The 20,611-nt window shown below is 29.5% G+C and overlaps 2 protein-coding genes and 1 pseudogene across 2 annotated transcripts; all 3 read left to right on the top strand.

Moving 5' to 3' along the window:
• The first annotated feature begins 3,807 nt into the window (after nucleotides 1-3,807).
• Nucleotides 3,808-5,794, top strand: LOC112749241 (cold-responsive protein kinase 1-like; annotated as a pseudogene).
• Nucleotides 5,794-12,788, top strand: LOC112749240 (serpin-ZX-like). Its single transcript, XM_029293009.2, has 4 exons — nucleotides 5,794-5,890; nucleotides 8,634-9,112; nucleotides 9,613-10,002; nucleotides 12,372-12,788. Exons 1-4 carry the CDS (start codon nucleotides 5,794-5,796, stop codon nucleotides 12,786-12,788), a joined length of 1,383 nt encoding a protein of 460 aa, XP_029148842.1.
• A 4,722-nt stretch (nucleotides 12,789-17,510) lies between these two features.
• Nucleotides 17,511-20,092, top strand: LOC112749239 (serpin-ZX-like). Its single transcript, XM_025797501.1, has 3 exons — nucleotides 17,511-17,594; nucleotides 17,824-17,925; nucleotides 19,673-20,092. The coding sequence occupies exons 1-3, from the start codon at nucleotides 17,511-17,513 to the stop codon at nucleotides 20,090-20,092; spliced, it is 606 nt and encodes a 201-aa protein (XP_025653286.1).
• The last annotated feature ends 519 nt before the right edge of the window (nucleotides 20,093-20,611 follow it).

Here is a 20,611-nt window from a genome sequence, read left to right as displayed (position 1 = left end):
ATATGACCATTGAATTGAGTCACTCTGAAAATTCTTAATGGTTATAGTTATCGTATATTTGTCAATAGGATATTCTCATGATGAACGTAATATTAGAATTTTTCTTTGACCTGCGACTATCATAGTAATTCATACGTATTTATTATACTTTGATTCCGGACACCTAGTATTCTACGGTGCTAGTTGAATGGATATTAGGTATGATTTAAATATTTGTAAAATTAATGATTAGTCAATATAGAATCTATCAACTATGGTAATGAGTTCGAGCTCTACGATTATAATAAATGAATTAAACAATGCCTTAGCCAAGGGGTTTGAATGAATAAATAAAAAAAATAAATTTCTTAGATCATTCATAATTCATTATAATAATGGTAACATGTTAGAGTTTGATAATCAGACTGTATTTTAAAAATTAGCCAAGAGTTAAAAAGATGGAAGGAGTTATATTTTTGTTTTTCTTGTGTTCTTAGTAAAAATATTATTACTTCGTATTATTGGATCGTTAAGGAGTGTGGCTAGATTCTAACTTTGATTAGTAAATTTAATATGACTAATTTACTACTCGCTTAGTATTGAATTTATGGGATGTCACACTAACGAATTATTTAATTATTATTATTTTGATTTATTCTTAGTAAAGAATTATTTAATTATTATTATTTTGATTATTTCATGATATTAATCAATGGCTAAGAGAAGGAGTTAAATTTTGGCCTCCTTTTTAATCTCTGCTTGTAACTTTGCTTTCTCTAGAGGATACAGGAGAGACTTTTGATTTTGTCTCCTGATACGGTAGGAGATATTTTATTTTTGTCTCCTATAATTCAGAACTAGAAATAGAGAACAGAGAAGAAAGAAGAGAGTGACACACAGATGTATCCTGATTCAGCTACCTAGTACAATGTAGCCTACATCCAGTCTCCATCACAACAATGATGGAATTTCACTATCTTTTCAATAGATTACAATCTCCAATTCTCTTTAGGATTTACCCAATCCTATCTGAGACAAGTTCAAATTCTAATCCAACTTGAACTTGACTAGGACTCAATCCTAGCTTTCAACAGTAAAGTACTAATCCAACTTGTAAGGAAATCCCAACAGGATCATGACACAAAACAGAAATACTTACAAAGGATTTCTACAATAATAACTTAGGTTTTTTCTCCAAGTCTAGCCACTGCTTTTTTTCACTTATTGGCTTTTTCTTACAAACCTCACCATGTTTGCCTTTTCTCCAATGAAACTCAGATAGACTACACTGAAAAAAATTACAAAATAAAAACCATGAAGGAGAAGAATAGGAACAACTCAGGGAGCTATAGAAACCTAAACAAGTGCTCTTTCTCTCTTGTCCTCAATTCTTGGCCGTTCACCCTTATTATAGAAGACGGAAGCTTTCAAGGTGTAAACCAAGTTCAACACTTGGGTTGTCTTCTTCTTCAGCATCAGAACTAGCTGTAGCGTGGTCAGATGTGAGAGAGAGTACATGTAACCTTACCTTTCTCTCTCAACCTTTTTCTTCACGAATCTTGAATCTGGACCGTTGAGCATTGCTTTGACCCCAAGTTTGATTTTCAATTATTGATGAGCCTCTGAGCATATTTGACTTTTCTGTCTTCATTGTTGCTTGAGAGGTGCTCGTAGCTTAGAAGATTTTTTCACGATTTCTCGTTGAAGCACGAAAGGGCAAAAAAATAACTGAATTAATTTATACTATAGTTGATTTCCTGAAACTTCTCATATTAAATAAGAGAATATTAAAATTAAATTCATTTTGATATTTGATTGTCAAATAACACAAAATCCCAGAACAAATCAATATAACTATCACTTAATATCACAACTTTGATATTAGTCGAATAGTGTCAGTTAAGGAGTAAATTATTCCTCCGATGCAAATGCTTAATTGACTGGGTTACCGATTTCTGTTTAAATTGGCTAATTCGATCGATTTTGATAGCTATAGTTTATACTTTTTATGACTTTAAGTATATGGTTTTGAAAGGGATGAGAATAAACAAGAGTTTGTTAAGTTAGTCAATCTAACATATTTCATCCCAAGCAATAACAGACTTCGTCAAAGTAAAAAAGTTGTTATCTCAACCAGTGTATAAATAGCAGCGATTTTAAATAATATGACACACAAAAATACACATAGATGAGATTACACTTTTATTGTCAATACACGCACATATTCTCTCTGTTTTACAATCAGAATCGAACTGCATAGCTTAGTTCTTATAGGGTCTCTCCAGGCTTAATAATGTAAACCGTTGATTTAGTTTCTAAAAATGTCTCTTTTGACCAGAATTTTTAATTGTCAATACTTAAAATTAATATTTTTTAACAATATTAAGTATATATTAAAATCAACTATAAATATAAAATATATGTTAAAACATATTTTTATACACAAATATATAGTAATTTATTTTACTCTACATATAACTTTTTTTGATATTTTTTTCTAAACTTTATTCTTGTTTCTTTTCCAAAATTGTCAATCTCATAAATAAGATAACCAAACGAAATTTATGATTACACAAAAAAAAAGAGTAATATATATAGTTTAGTTATTGATTTGATTAAAAAAAAAAAAAAATGAATTTTAGCACAAAATAGTATTAAATAAAAGTGAATACTTTTTTTGGCCTTTAATCACTTTTTTTCTGGGACATATCGCACTCCAGTCATCTTGAAACTCTCAGACAATTCTTGTTTTAGACAGGAATTGGACAATATGACCCATATAACTGATTAGCAGAAGGTTGTTCATATAATGTATAAGTTTAGGAAAAGTATAGGTAATAAATAAGATTTTTGAACAATGTGTAAACAATGTGAATTAATAGGGTTAAAAAAGTAAATTTAATTAGTAGCATTAAATTAAGATGTAGTGTATTTTCATTTGATTAATGGTTGTTTATGTTGTTCAAAATTTTCATTGTCTCCTAGCACTTCCCATAAGTTTACGAATAATGTGGCAAATATAAGCGCCACGTCGTAATGGAAAATTGTTGATAGAGACTAATTGACCCTTTTTCCAAATATTAAACGTCGTCGTGTAGAAACCTTGACAACTCCTCTCCCTGCAATCCCTCAATCCACCTCCTCAGCTCCTACGCAAAAAGATATTCTGCCTTCACTAGCTCCATTAGATCGATGCTATCGGTAACTTGTTCTGCAGTGGGAAATGATTAAAATTCAAAAGCTCCTTTCCTTTCCTGCTGAACAGCTGCATCCTTTTCGATTGATTGTTTCTGTTCTTTCTATTTTTGAACTCTCAAGTCTCAAGTCAACTTCTCATGTTGTTGCCAACATAACATCGAAACACAGTATACTTTGTTTTGTTTTTTGTTTCAAACAAATATAAGTTACCTGTGTATATTTTTCATCACATATTTACCAAGTAGACCAACAAATCCTGCACAAAAAATGCACCATAAGTAGTAAGCAAATCCATTACTTCTGTATCTTCAGATACAAAAAAGGAAAACAAGAAACTCCATCATATCTAGTTAGACAAGGCAAAATAATAGAAGAAAAATATATGGAACAAGAGTTGATCAGTCAAAAAATAAATTATTTAACTAATTTATAATTTTATTTAATTAATTTTATTTATTTTTAATTTATAATATTTGATATTAATTGTTCTTCCCTTCAAATTAAAAAATCTTTGGTACAGTGTTGTGAAAATTGAACCGATTTGGACGGTTGCTGAAAAATCAATGAACTAGTCCCTAGAATCCTAGATCAATCTGGGTTGGTCATAGGACCGAACAAAGAGCGAAATCAATGGGAATTGGTTTGATTCAGATGGTTTTTGCTAAAACTAGTGAACTGAGTCAACTGACAAGTTTGATAAATCCGGATTGGTTCGAAATTTTATTTCAAACCCCACACTGAAAACGGCGTCATTTTCATTAAAAAAAAAAAAAGGGAAAAAAACCCCAATTTGAACCACCCATCTCCAACCTCACTCTCTCACTTTCACTTTCAATTGAACAGCACAGAGACAGAGCTCTCACCATAGTCAATGCTATAGTCCTTTTCCATTTTCTTCCTTTCTTTTATATTGAATTATGAGTTAATGATTCCATTATAATGCAAGTGCCAATTTTAGGCCTGTTAGGCATTTGGATATTGCAATGAAAAGGCATTACATTCTTAATGAGGCAGTAAAAACATCTTTACATACAGAAACGAAATGTTGATAAGCTTACCATAAATTTAATTTTCTTATACTTATGCACCATAAAAAAGATTAGACTGGTTTTTCAGAGCATCAACTTTGCAAGTTAATCCTTCAGTGAGTATTTATTAACTATTTGACAAAACCTTAAAATGAAAGGCTACCTATAGAATTGATACAAGAAATAATTACATCTTCCATCACCTAATCGTCCCCTCTACAAACCTGGTTGATTTATTTTTTAAAAGTAGAATTGTATAAATTACGATGGCATTGTATATATGATAGCTTACTTAAGCTGAGTCATAGTACTAGTTCAAATCTTTTTGTGTTTTACTAAACACCTATGTTGAACTTTTCTTAGGGAACCTTAAAAGATGGGAGACAAGTAGCAGTGAAGACCTTTCCAGCTGGGTCAAGGCAAGGAGATTAAAACTATATCAAATGTTAAGCATCCAAACCTTGTTGAATTGGTCGGTTGCTGTGTTCAAGGACCTAATCGTATACTAGTCTATGAGTATGTGGAAAATAACAGCCTTGATTGTGCATTACTTGGTAACTTTGAGTAATACTTTGTTGTAAATTATGAAATAAAATACTAAGATTCACATTCTGATGAGAGAATCAAACATGTAACCTTTTCCATCTTTGTTTAGGCACAAGGAGTATAAACATCAGACTAGACTGGAAAAAAAGATCTATTATTTGCATGGGCACTGCAAGGGGTCTTGCATTTCTTCATGAAGAACTTGTGCCACACATCGTGCACAGAGACATCAAAGCCAGCAACATACTACTCGACACAGACTTTAATCCAAAAATAGGAGATTTTGGGTTGGCTAAATTGTTTCCTGATGACATCACTCATATTAGCACAAGAATTGCTGGAACAACGTATGTTATAGTTTGGACTCGTATCATTTTTAAATTCTTGATTTTGTCATAGTCTTAGCTTTGGAGAATTTATACTTGTAAATTATAATGCCTTAAACCTATTATTTTAGGCATTTCCTTCTCTGACTATATGCTTGTGATAGACTTCAATTTTTTGTGTTCATCTATAATGTATTAATGTTCTTCATAAAGGTGAAGCAAAAATGTTAGTTTGTTGCCCAACCCTCACTGTGTTGTTAATACATTGGGATTTTTCTTATTTATTTTCTTTCTGTCAAGATCTTAAAAAATTTTTCAACCCTCAATTGGACTATGGAAATGGAACTCACCAATATGTTACCCTGTTTTGGTTTCGATTTGCACAGTGGTTACTTGGCGCCTGAATATGCAATTGGTGGCAGAAGCAGTTCAAGGACAATCTGGGGAGACTCATACAAACTCCTCTTGGAATGGGTAAGTGCATAACATCCTGTATTCATGCATTTTATGTTTGCTGATTTTCTATGCGGAACAATTTTGGTTTTGCTGAGGGCACTGGTTAAAGAATCAATAAAAAGGAAGATTCTAAGTTTTTGCCATATCCAATTCATTGAACATTATGTTAAGCAGCTTACCCAAATGGGAGAGTTTCCTGAGGAAGAGGTGATTAGGTACATGAAGGTAGCATTCTTCTGCACACAAGCAGAAGGCCAATGATGTCACAGGTTGTTGATATGTTGTCCAAGAAAACAAAGCTCAATGAGAAGCAACTCACAGCACTAGGTTTCTTCCAAGACTCAGGAGAGTCTTCTGGTGAGTCCACAAGCTATCAGTTTAGCTCTACCCCTGCCAGTTTAGCTATCAGTTTATGTTTCTACATTTATATTTAAGTGACCTATTTTTATAAATAAATGCAGTCAAATAGACAAGAGGAAAGAAATAACTAAACACAAGAAATTAAGACATTGAACGTAAAAGCAATTTTTATCGGACTTGGATTTTCTATATTTTAAATTTAATTTTAGAAGATAAAGTATGATCTATCATTATTTATTTTATAAGTAAAAATAAAAAAATATATGAGAGAAAAAACATTCAATGGTAAGAGATATCACTTTATTATTTAAAGTAAAAATTTAAAATTTAAAAGATTCAAATTTATTTTTTTCTATCTTTTTTTATTTGTATTTTTTATTTGTATTTTTATTTTTATTTTTATCCCTTTAATGGAATGAATGGTTGAATTGGAGTCCGAAAGGACTTTATGCCAATCAAATTTCAAAAGGTAATCCAAACTTAATAAAATTAGTTTTTTAGTTATTTTATATTAATTTTTAATAATTGATTATTGCTGTTTTAATATAAGTTTAGAATAGATAAATTAATACTAAAGCAATTTATGTATTTCAAATTGATTCTGAGAATAAATTACCCAAATATAAATATATAATAGTTAATCTTTTTTTACATGATCAGTATATTTTATCTAACTATATAAATCATTACGAATGGTAGCGTTTTATTTTACGGATTTTTTTTAAACAAAAAAATCAACACAATAAAATGGAATATTTAGAAATTCAAAATTACAATACAAAGTTACAAACACTAAAAAGGAAACTGCTATTTTTATCAAAGTATAGCGGATTACGTGTAGAAAATATCAGAATTAAACCGCTGTAAGTTGAAACAGAGTAAAGTTTTGTTTGAAAAAAAAAATAATTTATTTACCGGAGATAATAACGCTACTTTTATTTTGACAATAACACCGTCCATTTTTTTATAAATTCATATAAAATGTAATGCAAAAAAATTATGTAAATAATGACATTATAAAAAATATAAATTTAATTAATTATTAATTTTTTTATATATAATTTTAAATGAATAATAAGTAAATGGTAAATATGCTAATTATAATGATTAATTAAAAATGATAGATAATAAACATACTATTTAATTAATCATTGTAGTTATCATTTTTATTTTTTATAAGATCTTAGAAATAAAAAAATAAAAAATATAAATATAAATCAAATAAAATTTATATTTTTAATTTAAAACTTAATATATCAAATTGTATAAAATTTACATTTTTGAATAGTTCGTATGTTTGAATTAGTAAATCACCCGATATTTTTTATAAATTTTATACAGTTTGGTATATTAAGAAAATATTTTAGATTAAAAACATAGAGTTTATTTTATTTGTATTTTTATTTTTTAATATTTTTGTTACTTTTGAGATCGGATAAAAAAATAAAAATAATAACTGTAATGATCAATTAAATAGCATGTTTATTATTTATCTATTGATTAATTAAATAACATAGTCATTATCTATCATTTTTAATTAGTTATTACAATTAACATATTTACCTTGCCACGTTTGTGTATGGAAGAAATAATAAAATAATATCGTTTAGGCGTGAACAGCAAAATGACGTTTGTTTCATCTTGTTACGTTATTTTTTCAGTGACAAAAATAAATAGAACGACTAACTTGACTCACATTTTAAAATTTTAGGATATATTTTAAGTCAATTGAATATTAAAAGACTAAATTAATCCAAAATTCAAATTTAAAAAAAAAATTTAAATGTTAACTCGATTAATTCCCCCTTACTTTCCTATGTTCCTAATTTTTTTTAGCCCACTAATATTATATTTAGAGATAAATATCTTAAAGACATCATGTAATAAGATAGCAAGAGATTCAAATAAAAAATATAATTTAATAAAAATAAATGTAGAATTATTTGTACGGATTAATATTTTTGTATTTTATTTTTATTTACAATTATATATATTTGTTAGACATAAATTATACAAAAATATTAGATTTGATATTAAAATAAAAATATAAACAATCAACAAAATTTTAAAATTTATGATCAAAGAAAAAAATAAAAAAAATTGATAAACAATTATTCAAATATTAATGTGATAGTAAATTGAATTAAATAACATAAATTTAAATTAATTAAATTAGATAATTAATATAATAAATTAATTATAATGGTTTGGTTTAAAGTAAGTTAAATAAATAAAAATATCTTATAAATATACTATATAAAAATTATAATACTTTTAAAAATTATCAATTAAAATATAATAAACAAAAAATTAATATAAATTAAAATAAAGTTAGTTCATTTATTAAATCAAATCAAATAATTTAATCAAATAAAATATTAAATAATTAATATTTATCTCACTTAAATTAAATAAATAATTAATTATAATGTTTTTAAGAATTATTAGTTGAAATATGTGTGACCAAAAATTAATATAAATTAAAATAAAATTTATTTATTTATTTTAATTAAATTAAATAATTAATATAATTAATTTGTTATATTTATAATTAATATAATTAAATAAAATATTAAATTAGTTGATCTTTATCTCAATCAAATTAAATAAACGATTAATAATATATAATAGATTCTAACAACTGGCCAAGCAAATCGACGCACTAATATAGGGATTTTGTTTCGCTGCCTATATATATATACATATACTAGAGAATCAACTATGCATCGTGATTGATTAGTTTCACAAAATCATGACAAGGAAAAGGAAATCACTCTCGACGACGCTGCTGCCGCCGCCGCCGCCCCCGACGCCACCACCAAAGATGGTGAAAAAGCAACGGCCGCTCCGGTGATCACTCCTGAATTCAGGCTTGCAAATCACTTACTACTCTCCAAAGAAAGCGGCGGTTACAAGAACGTTGCTTTTTCGCCTTTGTGCATCAAACTCCTTCTTAGCATTGTCGCCGCCGGGTCCAACGGCCCGGTTTGTGACGAACTCCTCTCGTTTCTCCGGTCAGAATCCATCAACGATCTTAATTCCGTAGCAACTCAGCTCTTGTTCTCCGTGTTTGTCGACCGTTCTTCGAGCGGCGGGCCTCACCTCTCTTACGCGAATGGTGTTTGGGTTGACAAAACCCTATCTCTGAAGCCTTCCTTCTCACAAGTTTTGGAGAATACTTACAAGTCCACTTTTGCTTCACTTGATTTCACAAACACGGTAAGTTTTTAGTGGGATTGGAGGACTAATTTTGTCTTTGATGACATTTTTTTAACAAATTAAAAATCAAAGTAAAATATATTTTTAAATACAAATATAAATATAAATATATATGTATATACATATTATTTTTATTTTTGAGAAAAAAATTATTTTATTCATCACTTATATTAAAATTTTAAGCATGCTAATTAAAATTCCTCATTAAATAAATTAGTTATATAAAGAATTTAATTTGGATACAGTGTCATTATAAAATAATTTTTTACTTATGTATGTTACATCAATAAAAATAATTAATTATTTTTATATAAAATATATCTTAAATAAGAAAGTATTAAAATTAAACTTATTTTGATATTTGATTGCCAAATAATACAAAATCCCAGAACAAATTAATATGACTATCATTTAAATATCATAACTTTATTTTTGACCCTCTTACATCATATTCGATGTCCATAAATTAAAAAAAAAACTATTTGATGGTGACGTGAAAGGATGAAGTAGCGAAGGAAATTAACTCATGGGTTGAAAGGGAGACGAAAGGCGTTATTAAGAACTTGATTGATCCTGATTCAATCCAATTAACGGATTTGATCATGGCGAACACACTCTACTTTAAAGGATTATGGTGGGACAGCAACACCTTCAGACAAAAAGATACACGGGATGGTGACTTTCATCTCTTAGATGGGAGTTGCTCAGTGAAGGTTCCCTTCATGGATGGAAGTCACCGCCGTTACGCCATTGCTCATCATTATCAAGATTTCAAGGTCCTCAGTCTTGATTACAAGGTAGCCAGCAGCGAAAATGTCCCCAGAAGGAGGTACACCATGCATATTTTTCTTCCCGATGAAATCAACGGCTTGCCTGCTTTGGTTGAAAAGGTACGTAGGCAATACTCATTTGAGTAAAATATCCTTTTTGGTCTTGTTCAAATGTTAATACCCTCCACAATTTATAATTTTTTATACGGTTTTCAATAATTCAAATAATATTGGATTAAGCCTGGTTGAAAGTTAGTTAAAGATTTTCGAATTATGAAAGATTTTTTTTGTCTTTTGAATAAATAGTTAAGTATCCAGAAACGAAAACATTTATTCTTATCATTTTAGTGTTGAATATTTTAACGAGAGTGTTAAAGACCAGTAAATTTTATGATTTGTAGTTATTAATTAGTTATTATTTAATGGTGTAAAATGCTGATGATCCCTAAACTTTCTCTATTTTTATTACATAAAATATTAAGTAGTTTCGTTGAATGTTTTGAAAATTTGTTAAGCTAATTCAATCGTTTATTATCGGAAATGATAATTCATTCTTAAAAGTTTTAACACACACGCTATCAATGCTTCTATTTGCATTCATATGGCAAGGGAAGGAAATAAATTTTAAATAGCAATTAGATTTTATGCCAAAATAATTTGTTTGGTATTTAACGGAGAGAGAATTGATAAAATTGAAGGAATATTGATAGAGTTTTTATCATTGCCTAAAATAGGGGATTTTATAAAGTATCGAAAAGTGATTTTTTTTAATCATTATTTAGATTTTTTTATTTAAATAAAATAAATATATTTAAAAATTGTTTGATTTTTCTAAAGTATTTTCTAAAATATAAATCTTCTGATTCTAATGATATATATATATATATATATATATTTTTTAATACTGTGGTTTATATAATATGTTAATCACTGCACCCTAGAATAATTTATGCATTAAAATCTTGTGTTTGTTTTTGTCTCAAAACATTAGACACATTCACAAAGAGACTTCTATTAAATACAGTGATAAACAAAAATTGTCAGAAATTGATAAAATCTTTATTGATTACCTAACAAAATTGTTATTGAAAAAAAATTTTACATGTGCTATATATGTATTAAGTGCTATTTGACCAAAATAGTACTATTCTCACACACATAAAAGATGTGATTCAATTTTCGGCCATAAAGAATCTATTATTCAATTTTAGGATTATTCTAATACTTCATCTTTGGTTTAAAATCTTTTAAATTGAATAAATTAATAAAATAATAAAATAAAAAATTAATTTTTAAAAATAAAATAATAAAATATATTTTATAAAAAGTACAAATTTAATGATATTAATTTTTATTTTATCATTTTAATAATTTTTTTATTTTAAAATATGTAAATTCTTTAATTTTTTTAGATATTGTCCTTAAAATAAAAATAAAATTTTCATACACAATAATTTAATCTTTTAAATGAAATTTTTATTTATTTACTTTAGAAGATAAATTTTTGTTGTAACAAAATTATTTTTTATATTCATTTTTTAAATTAATTAAAAATTTTACTTCTTAAATTTATTAAAAAATTAATATTCTTGAATACAAATTAAAATTATATCTAAATATTTATCAGATTTAGATTTGCACGTAAATCGTACTAGAGTTATGAACTTTAGATTAAGAAACATAACTCGTGTTAGGATGGACGATTTACATACAACTTCCAAAATATATTAGCATATTTTATGTATTATCTAATTCACATCACTTTGAGACGATTTATTTATATATTATATAATGTAAAAAATTAATGTTTAAAAATTCTATTTAAAAGATTTAAGTAAATTTGATCTTTTATTATTTTATTTAAATTAAAAAACCCACTGTGTATTATTTTCTTATTTGACATAATTAAGTATCTTTGAACCCTTTAACACTGAAACAAAAGTTACGACACGTTTAGGGAAAAAAAATTCCGTGAATCTGAAATTTATACTAACTAATTGTGGCTGATATTCACACTTACCCTAAAAGATAATATACATGCAGATAATATACATGCATTTGTTTGTTTTTTAAAGGTAGCCTTAGAAGAATCTTTATTCGTATGTTCTTTCTAATATAACTTTTCGTGAATAGTTGAGAGGTTTTTTTAAAAAAAAATTATAAGAAAAAACTAAATCTTATTATTGCTCTTAAATATGTTATCAATTTTGAAAAATATAATTATAACAAATTTTAATATAAAAAATATTATTTACACACATAAAATAATTTTCAAATAAATTATTATGTATTCATTTGTTAACTATATTACTCATATACAAAAAGTTAGGTACCAAATTAATTACTCTTATATGGTATACATTAAAATATAATATATATATATTATAAATAAATTAAACAACACATATTATATACAAATATATGATAACTGATTTTATAACTGATTTTTTTTGTGTGATATAACATTTTTTTTATGTATATATATATAGGTGTTTTCTGATTCTGTATCTCTTGAAAGCATGCTCCCGTTCAGTAATGTAGATTTAGGTAAACTAAAGATCCCAAGATTTAAGCTATCTTTTAAGGTTGAGGCTTCGCCAATGTTAAAGGAGATGGGTTTGGTGTTACCATTCATGAAAGAAGCTTTAATCACTGAAATTGTGGAAGAGAGAGCTGTGTCTATTTCCGAGATTATCCAGAAATGCATCATTGAAGTGAACGAAGAAGGGACCAAAGCTGCTGCAGCTACAACGATGCATCCTCCTGCGGGTTGTGCAGCACCAAGAAAGAATAAGCCTCCTCCATTTGACTTTATTGCAGACCATCCATTCTTGTTTCTGATCAGAGAACAGTATACTGAAACGGTTCTCTTTGTTGGTCAAGTGCTCAATCCTCTTGATGGATGATGCCATGGTTATCAATATACCAAAAAACTCAAGTTACTAAGTTATATACTGCTTTATTAAGGGAAGATGGAGTGAATTATTTCTTCGATGCAAATGCTTAATTGATTGGGTTATTGGTTTTTATTTAAATTGGCTAATTCGATCAATTTTGACGATAGCTATATGATTTATACTTTTTATGACTTTAAGTATATGGTCTAATTTAATAATGTAGACCGTTGATTTAGTTTCTAAAAATATTTCTTTTGATTCGAATTTTTAATTGTCAATAATTAAAAATAATATTTTTTAATAATATTAGATGTATATTAAAATTAACCATAAATATAAAATATATGCTAAAACATAAAGTATATATTGAAAATGAGTAAAATAACATGTTTTTATACATAAATATAAAGTGATTAGTTTTATTTTAAATATAGCTTTTTTTGATTTTTTTCTCCAAACTTTATTATTGTTTCTTTTCTAAAATTGTATAAAAAAAGGGAGTAATATAATTTAGTTATTATTTTATTCAAGAAATAAATGAATTTTATTACAAAATCTATTCTATTATATAAAAATTGAATTTTTGCATTTAATGATAAAACTGACGTGGCATGTTTTGAGAGTGTTTTTTAATTTATTTTTTTTAACTTATTAAATACAATTCATTACGATAACTTAATTATATCAACTAATTTATTTTATTAGATATTTAAGTATCACATAATTTAATATTATGCATATCAATTAATTGAATATAATTGTTAGAATATGATTAGGATTAATTAGATTAATTAGCATTATTCAACATATCTGAATATTGATTATAAGATATTACACTTTATTATTTCGATTTTCTTCCTTTCTCCTTTTTATACTTTTCTTCTGTGTCATTTTTTTCCTTCTCTTTTGTCAATGCTTTGATACTTTTCTGACTTCACCGATTAGCTCATCCACTACTTACTTATTCTCATGGAGAAATTATATGGTTTACGTTACCTTCCGATAGTTTGTCATCTTTTCACACTTTGTCATTTTTCAACAGTTTTCCAGCAGTTCGCCATCTTTTCAACAGTTTTTCGGTAGTTTGCCACTTTTGCAGCAGTTCCATTTACGTTCTCTTCTGACAATTTTATCTGCATTTTCTTCTGGCAGTTCCGTCTGTACTTTCTTCCGCCAGTTTTATTTGCAATTTATGCATTTTTTTATTGCCCCCATATACAATTGGAGAACTAAACCCTCGTTCTGCTTATTGCCTTCTTCCCCTACCCTCATTTTTGCATTGAGCCTCCGCTTCTTCTCCTACCATCTTCCTTACCAGATACTTTTATATTTCAACTCAATTTTTCGATTTCATCTAAATTCCTTTGAATTCGTTTCAAACACGGTATCTCACCACAACAAAAAACCACTTCTCATCCCTCAAATCCTTCTTCATCCCCCTCCTCCGCCCAAAATTGTCGATGATGTCTGGAAAGACATGATCCTAACCCGCTCTCACAAAGACTCACTTCACTATAATCACCACCCGTTCGAAGAAATGACCCTTGAGGCTTTCCTCTCAGAAAATGCTGTCGTCACTGATGACGACGTCGCTGCTATTGCTCCTCTTCATAATCATCATCTTGTTCCTCATCAGTTCCCGCAGGTGCCCGCCGTTGAAGACTCATCTTCCTCTGCGGCTAAGCCTTTTGCCAATGGGATGCTGCGGTGGCAAGTGAAGTCCCAACACCGTTGTCATCATCAGGAGGAGGCGATGATGGTTATTGAATCCAAGAACAACGAAAATAATTGGAATAAATTCAATCATCTATTATTGTACTGTATATGTGATATTTATATATACAAGGGTGTGAGTGCTGGGTGTATTTGCTGGTCTAGCAATACTACAATACAGAGGATTTTATTCACTTGTGAACTATATAAATAACAACCTAACAACCTAACACTAACATCCCCCCTCAAGTTGGAGCATACAAATTGTATGTTCCTAACTTGGACATAAGAAAGTGAAATTGAGGCGGAGGGAGAGCTTTAGTTAGAATGTCAGCTAGTTGATGTTTAGTAGGTACATGAATCAATCTGATGGTGCCAGCTTCAATCTTCTCACGGATGAAGTGGCAGTCAATTTCAACATGCTTGGATTGCTTATGAAAGGTGGGGTTCGATGCCAATTGAAGAGCAGAGATGTTGTCGCAAAATAACCTGGCCGAATCGACTTGGACTAAAAAAAAACTGAAGTAAGCCAATTAACCAAACAACCTCACAGCTAGCATGCGCCATGGACCTATATTCGGCTTCGGTGGAACTCCTAGAAACTACTGTCTGCTTCTTGCTCTTCCAAGTAATGAGAGAGTCACCGAGAAAGGCACAGTAGCCTGTAGTTGATCGCCTTGTGTCGAGACAACTACCCCAATCAGCATCAGAATATATGGACAAGTTAAGTTGGGAAGCAGCTGAAAACAGAATCCCTTGGCCTGGTGCATTCTTAAGGTACCTTAATACTTGGTGAGCAGCTTGTAAATGAGGCATCCGCGGATCAGACATGAATTGGGTCAGTTTAGTGACAGCAAAGGTGATGTCTGGCCGGGAGATAGTGAGATACATGAGGCGACCAATGAGCCTTCTATAAGCAGAAGCATCAGGGATCAGGTCACCTTCTTTAGCTCTTAATTTGAGATTGGCATCCATAGGAACTGTTACCGGCTTGTAGTCTAAGAGGTTGGTGTCGTCGAGTAAAGAGAGTGTATACTTGCGCTGTGTGAGTGAAATTCCTTGAGAAGATTTGGCGAGTTCCAAGCCTAGAAAGAATTTCAAGTCCCCCAATATTTTGAGTTTAAAAATGGATTGCAGCTTTAATTGTACTTTCATCATCATATCAAGGTTAGCTCCCGCAATTATGATGTCGTCTACGTATACTAATAGGAAGGTTTTAGAATCACCAGAACCTGTTGAGAACAAGGAGTAGTCACTCTTACATTGAGTGAAACCATTTTGCTTAAGAGTTGAGCAGAATTTGTGAAACCATTGTCTCGAAGCCTGTCGGAGCCTATAAAGTGACTTTGTAAGCCTACATACAAGGCCTTTCTTGCGTTCGGGATGCCCCATTGGAACTTCCATATATACCTCTTCATCCAAATCCCCGTTGAGAAATGCATTATTGATGTCCAATTGGATTAAATGCCATTTACGCACTGCTGCAATGCCTAGCAGAACTCGTACAGTGGTGACTTTAGCTACAGGGCTAAAGGTATCTTTAAAATCGATTCCTGCTTGCTGTGTGTATCCCTTGGCTACTAACCTTGCTTTGTACCTTTCTAAACTGCCATCAGCTTTTAGTTTGGCTTTGTAAACCCATCTGCATCCTATGGCAACTTTGGTGGGTGGTAAAGGAACCAATTTCCAAGTGTTGTTGGCCTCCAAAGCTTCAAGTTCTTCTTTCATTGCAGCCCTCCATTCCTCATGTTTAACTGCTTGATGGTAAAATTATGGTTCAGGAATAAGGTTGGCTTGGTAAATGGAATTATGATAAGTGTGGTTCAATCTATGGTTGCTGATGAAGTTTGAAATCGGGTAAGGAGATTTAGTATGACAAATGTAGTCATGAAGGTAGGGAGGATTACGTTTAGTCCTAGTGGATCTTCTAGGTTGGATGGAAGTAGAAGGTGTGATTTGGTTTTCTATAAGAGGGAGAATTTGGGATTGATTATTGGTTGTGTTTGATGGTTGAGGTATCTCATGTACGATTGAAATTGTTGGAGCATTATTAGGCAATGGTTCAGAATTTAATATTGGATTGGGGAGGACAAAGTCAAAGAAGATGTCATTGCTGAGTTGAGTATGAGGGCTTTGAGCAAAAGGCATGATGTCCTTATGAAATATCACATCCCTAGATATGAAAAATTTTTTGGTTCGTAGATTGTAAAGCTTATAACCCTTGTAGCCAAGTGGATAACCCAAGAACACGGCTGGATCTGCTCTAGGATCAAACTTTGATCTAGAACTGGTATTTGTGGCAGCATAGGCAAGACATCCAAAAATCTTCATTGCCTTGTAGTTTGGGGACTTTTCAAATAACAACCTAACAACCTAACACTAACATTTTGTTGTGGTTGGTATGGACAGGAGAATTGATGTAACACACCCTTTTCCTGCAGAAAATCAGTTACTGCCAACTCCTTTGCATTATCGGACCTGAAGCATTTGATCTTCTTGCTAAATTGAGTTTCTATCATTGCATAAAATGCTTTTATACAACCTGCAGCTTCAGATTTATGTTGTAACAAGTATAACCAGCAAAATCTTGTAGCATCATCAACTAAGCTTAAGAAATATCTCTTTCCATTATATATAGAAACATGATATGGTCCCCAAATATCACAATGTACAAGGTCAAAAGAATTTGGTGACAGATTATTATTTGATTCAAAAGAAAGCTTTCTAAACTTTGCAAGAGGACATATGTGACAACCTATAGAGGTAGACTCTTCTAGGGAATTTATTTGTGACAAGTTGAAAGAAGAAGTTACATGTTTAATGATTTTATTTGAAGCGTGACCCAGTCATGCATGCCAAAGCTTGGAATTACATAAATTGATAGAGTGAGATTCGAATTTCAATTGATTGGAGGGAGTTGTTGCTCTGAGGATGTAGAGTCCCTCATGCAGCTCACCCTTCCCAATCTTCTTCAACATCTTGGTGTCCTGGATTGTAAAATTAGATGAGCTAATAGTGATGTTAAGAGTAGTGTTTGAAAGGAAGGCCGAGACAGACAAAAGGTTGACACAAAAATCAGGGACATATAATACATTTTTCAATGTAATATTTGAACTAACAACTACTGTTCCTATGAAATTAGCTTGAAACTGTTCATTGTTTGGAAGAGAAATTGAATAGTTTTGGGAGGTGTGAATAGTTTGAAAGAGAGACAAATCACATGCAATATGGATTGTGGCACCACTATCTAGAATCCAATCTTGTTTTGATAATGTTGACCTTGTAAGTGAGGCATTGAGAACGATACCTGCTGGTGTGACTACCTGTGTAGTTGCATTTGAAGCAATTTCTTGAAGCTTTTGACTATGAAGTAACTGCATCAGTTGCTGCACCTGGGATGCACTTAAGGTCAAATTTGAATATGGATCTTGAGGTAATTGAGACTCTCCTCCAATGACATTGTGTGCTGCTTGCTTCAGACCATGCATGGATGGACCTCTGCCTCTATTATAGTTGGGTGGAAAACCATGAAGCTTGAAGCACTTATCAATTGTGTGACCGAGAATACCACAGTGAGAACAGAGAGGCCTGTCCTTTTTCGCATTTCCTCTTCCTCTTCCAGACTGTGGAGGCACATGCTGATTTCTTGCAAGGAAAGCGAGTTGACCATTTTAATCACATAAAATGTTAATTAAGTAGTTCCATTAAATGTTTTAGAAATGAAAAAGTATAGGTAACTAATAATATTTTTGAACAATGTGTGAATAATGTGAATTAATATAGTTAAAAGAGTAAATTAATTTTAAATTTAATTAGTAGCATTAAATTAGGGTGTAGTGTATTTTTATTTGATTGGTAATTATTTATGTTGTTCAAGATAATCATTATTTACCTAATACTCCCTTTTAAAAATTTTGTTAAACATTATTCAATCTTTTATTATTAGAGATGACAGTTTATTCTTACCAATTTTGACACACATAGCTACCAATGCTTTTATTTGCATTCATATGGCAAGTTGGCAACGGAAGGAAATAAATTTCAAAGAGCAATTAATTTTTTATGCCAAAATTATGTGTTTGCTATTTAACCGAAGGAATTTTGATAAGTTTCATTACCTAAAATAGGGGATTTTTATAAATGTATCCAAGAATGATTTTTTTTATCGCTATTTAATATTTTTTTATTTGACATAATAAATTAATAATGTTTGTTTGAATCCTTTAACAAAAGAGTATTACTAAAACAAAAGTTACGAAACGTTTAGGGAAAAAAAAATTCCGTGAATCTGAAATTTATACCAACTAGTAATTGTGGCTGATATTTGTTGTTTCTTCATACTTATCCTAAAAGTTAATAGAAAATATTTGTTTGTTTTCCCTGAAAAAATTAATAGATGATATGCATGCGTTTGTTTGTTCTTTTTAATGTAGCCTTAGAAGATTCTTTATTTGTATGCTCTTTTTAATATAGCCTTAGAAAATTCTTTGTTAGTGAATAATTAAGAGTCTTTTTTTCTAAAAATAATTTATAAGGAAAAGCTAAATATTATTGTTCTTAAATATATTATCAATTTTGATAAATATAATTATAACATATTTTCAATATCAAAAATACTATTTACACAAAAAAGTTAATCATTAAATAAATTATCATATATTTGTCTATTAATTATATTACTTATATATAAAAATTAACTATACCAAATTTGCTATTCATATATGTATAATACACGTTAAAATATAATATACACATTAAAAATAAGTTAAATAATATATATACTTATTAAATACAAATATAGGATAATCGATATGATAGATAATTTTAATATGCATATACAATATTTTTTATTTGTGTATATATGTATGCATATTTTTATTTTTTTAATGTGTATTTTATATTTTAACATATATTATATATGAATAACTAATTTAGTGGCTAAACTTTTACATAACATTATTGTTATTTTATATGTTGTCATAATTGAAAATACATATGAATCATACTTGGTTTATTAAAATAAATCAACTAAAAAATAAATGATTTGTATAAAATGTATGTTGAGATTAAGATATATATTAAAAATAAGTTAAATAACACATATATTATATTAAGATATATGATAATTGATTTTATAGTTATTCTTTTGTGTGATATAACATTTTTGTATATATATATAGGTGTGTACTGAATCTGAATCTCTTGCAAACATGCTCCCGAGCGGTCATAAAAGATTAGGTGTGTTAAAGATCCCAAGATTTAAGCTATCTTTCAAGGTTGAGGCTTCTCAAATGTTAAAGGAGATGGGTTTGGTGTTACCATTCATGAAAGGAGCTTTGACAGAATTGGTGGAAGAGAGAGCTGCGTATCTTTCCGACATCATCCAGAAATGCATCATTGAAGTGAACGAAGAAGGGACTAAAGCTGTTTCTGCTGCAAGGGTGCAATTACCTACGACTGCAGGAAGAAGAACAACGAAGAAGCAGCCTCCTCCTCGTTTTGACTTTATTGCAGACCATCCATTCTTGTTTCTGATCAGAGAAAAGTATACTGGAACTGTTCTCTTTGTTGGTCAAGTGCTCAATCCTCTTGATGGTTGATGCCATTGGTTATCAATATACCAAAAAACTCAAGTTACTAGGTTGCTGATTTATGAAGCGAAGATGAGTTATTGGTCGAACTGTATGATATGAAGACGAATATTGTTCGTTAAGGAGTGAATTTTTGTTCGATGCAAATGCTTAATTGACTAGGTTATCGGTATTTATTTAAATAGGCTAATTTGAATCGATCTTGATAGGTATGGTTTATATTTTTTATTACTTTTTGTATATGGCTTAATAATATAAACGGCTGATTTAATTTCTAAAAATGTCTCTTTTGATCAGAATTTTTAATTGTCAATACTTGGAAATAATATTTTTTCAACAGTATTAAGTATATGCTAAAATAATCACTCGTATAAAATATATGTTAAAATATAAAAATATATATTAAAAAAGAATTAAATAATATATATTTTATATATAAATACATAATAATTAATTTCTTTTTGTGTACACAGTTTTTTGTTTACCAATATAAAATGAAAGACAATGGAACACTCTTTTTATTACGGA

This window comes from Arachis hypogaea, chromosome 15 (genome assembly GCF_003086295.3).
Source record: "Arachis hypogaea cultivar Tifrunner chromosome 15, arahy.Tifrunner.gnm2.J5K5, whole genome shotgun sequence".
Classification (NCBI taxonomy): domain Eukaryota; kingdom Viridiplantae; phylum Streptophyta; class Magnoliopsida; order Fabales; family Fabaceae; genus Arachis; species Arachis hypogaea.
Note: the sequence above shows the minus strand (reverse complement) of the source record. Positions and strands in the feature narration are given on the sequence as shown.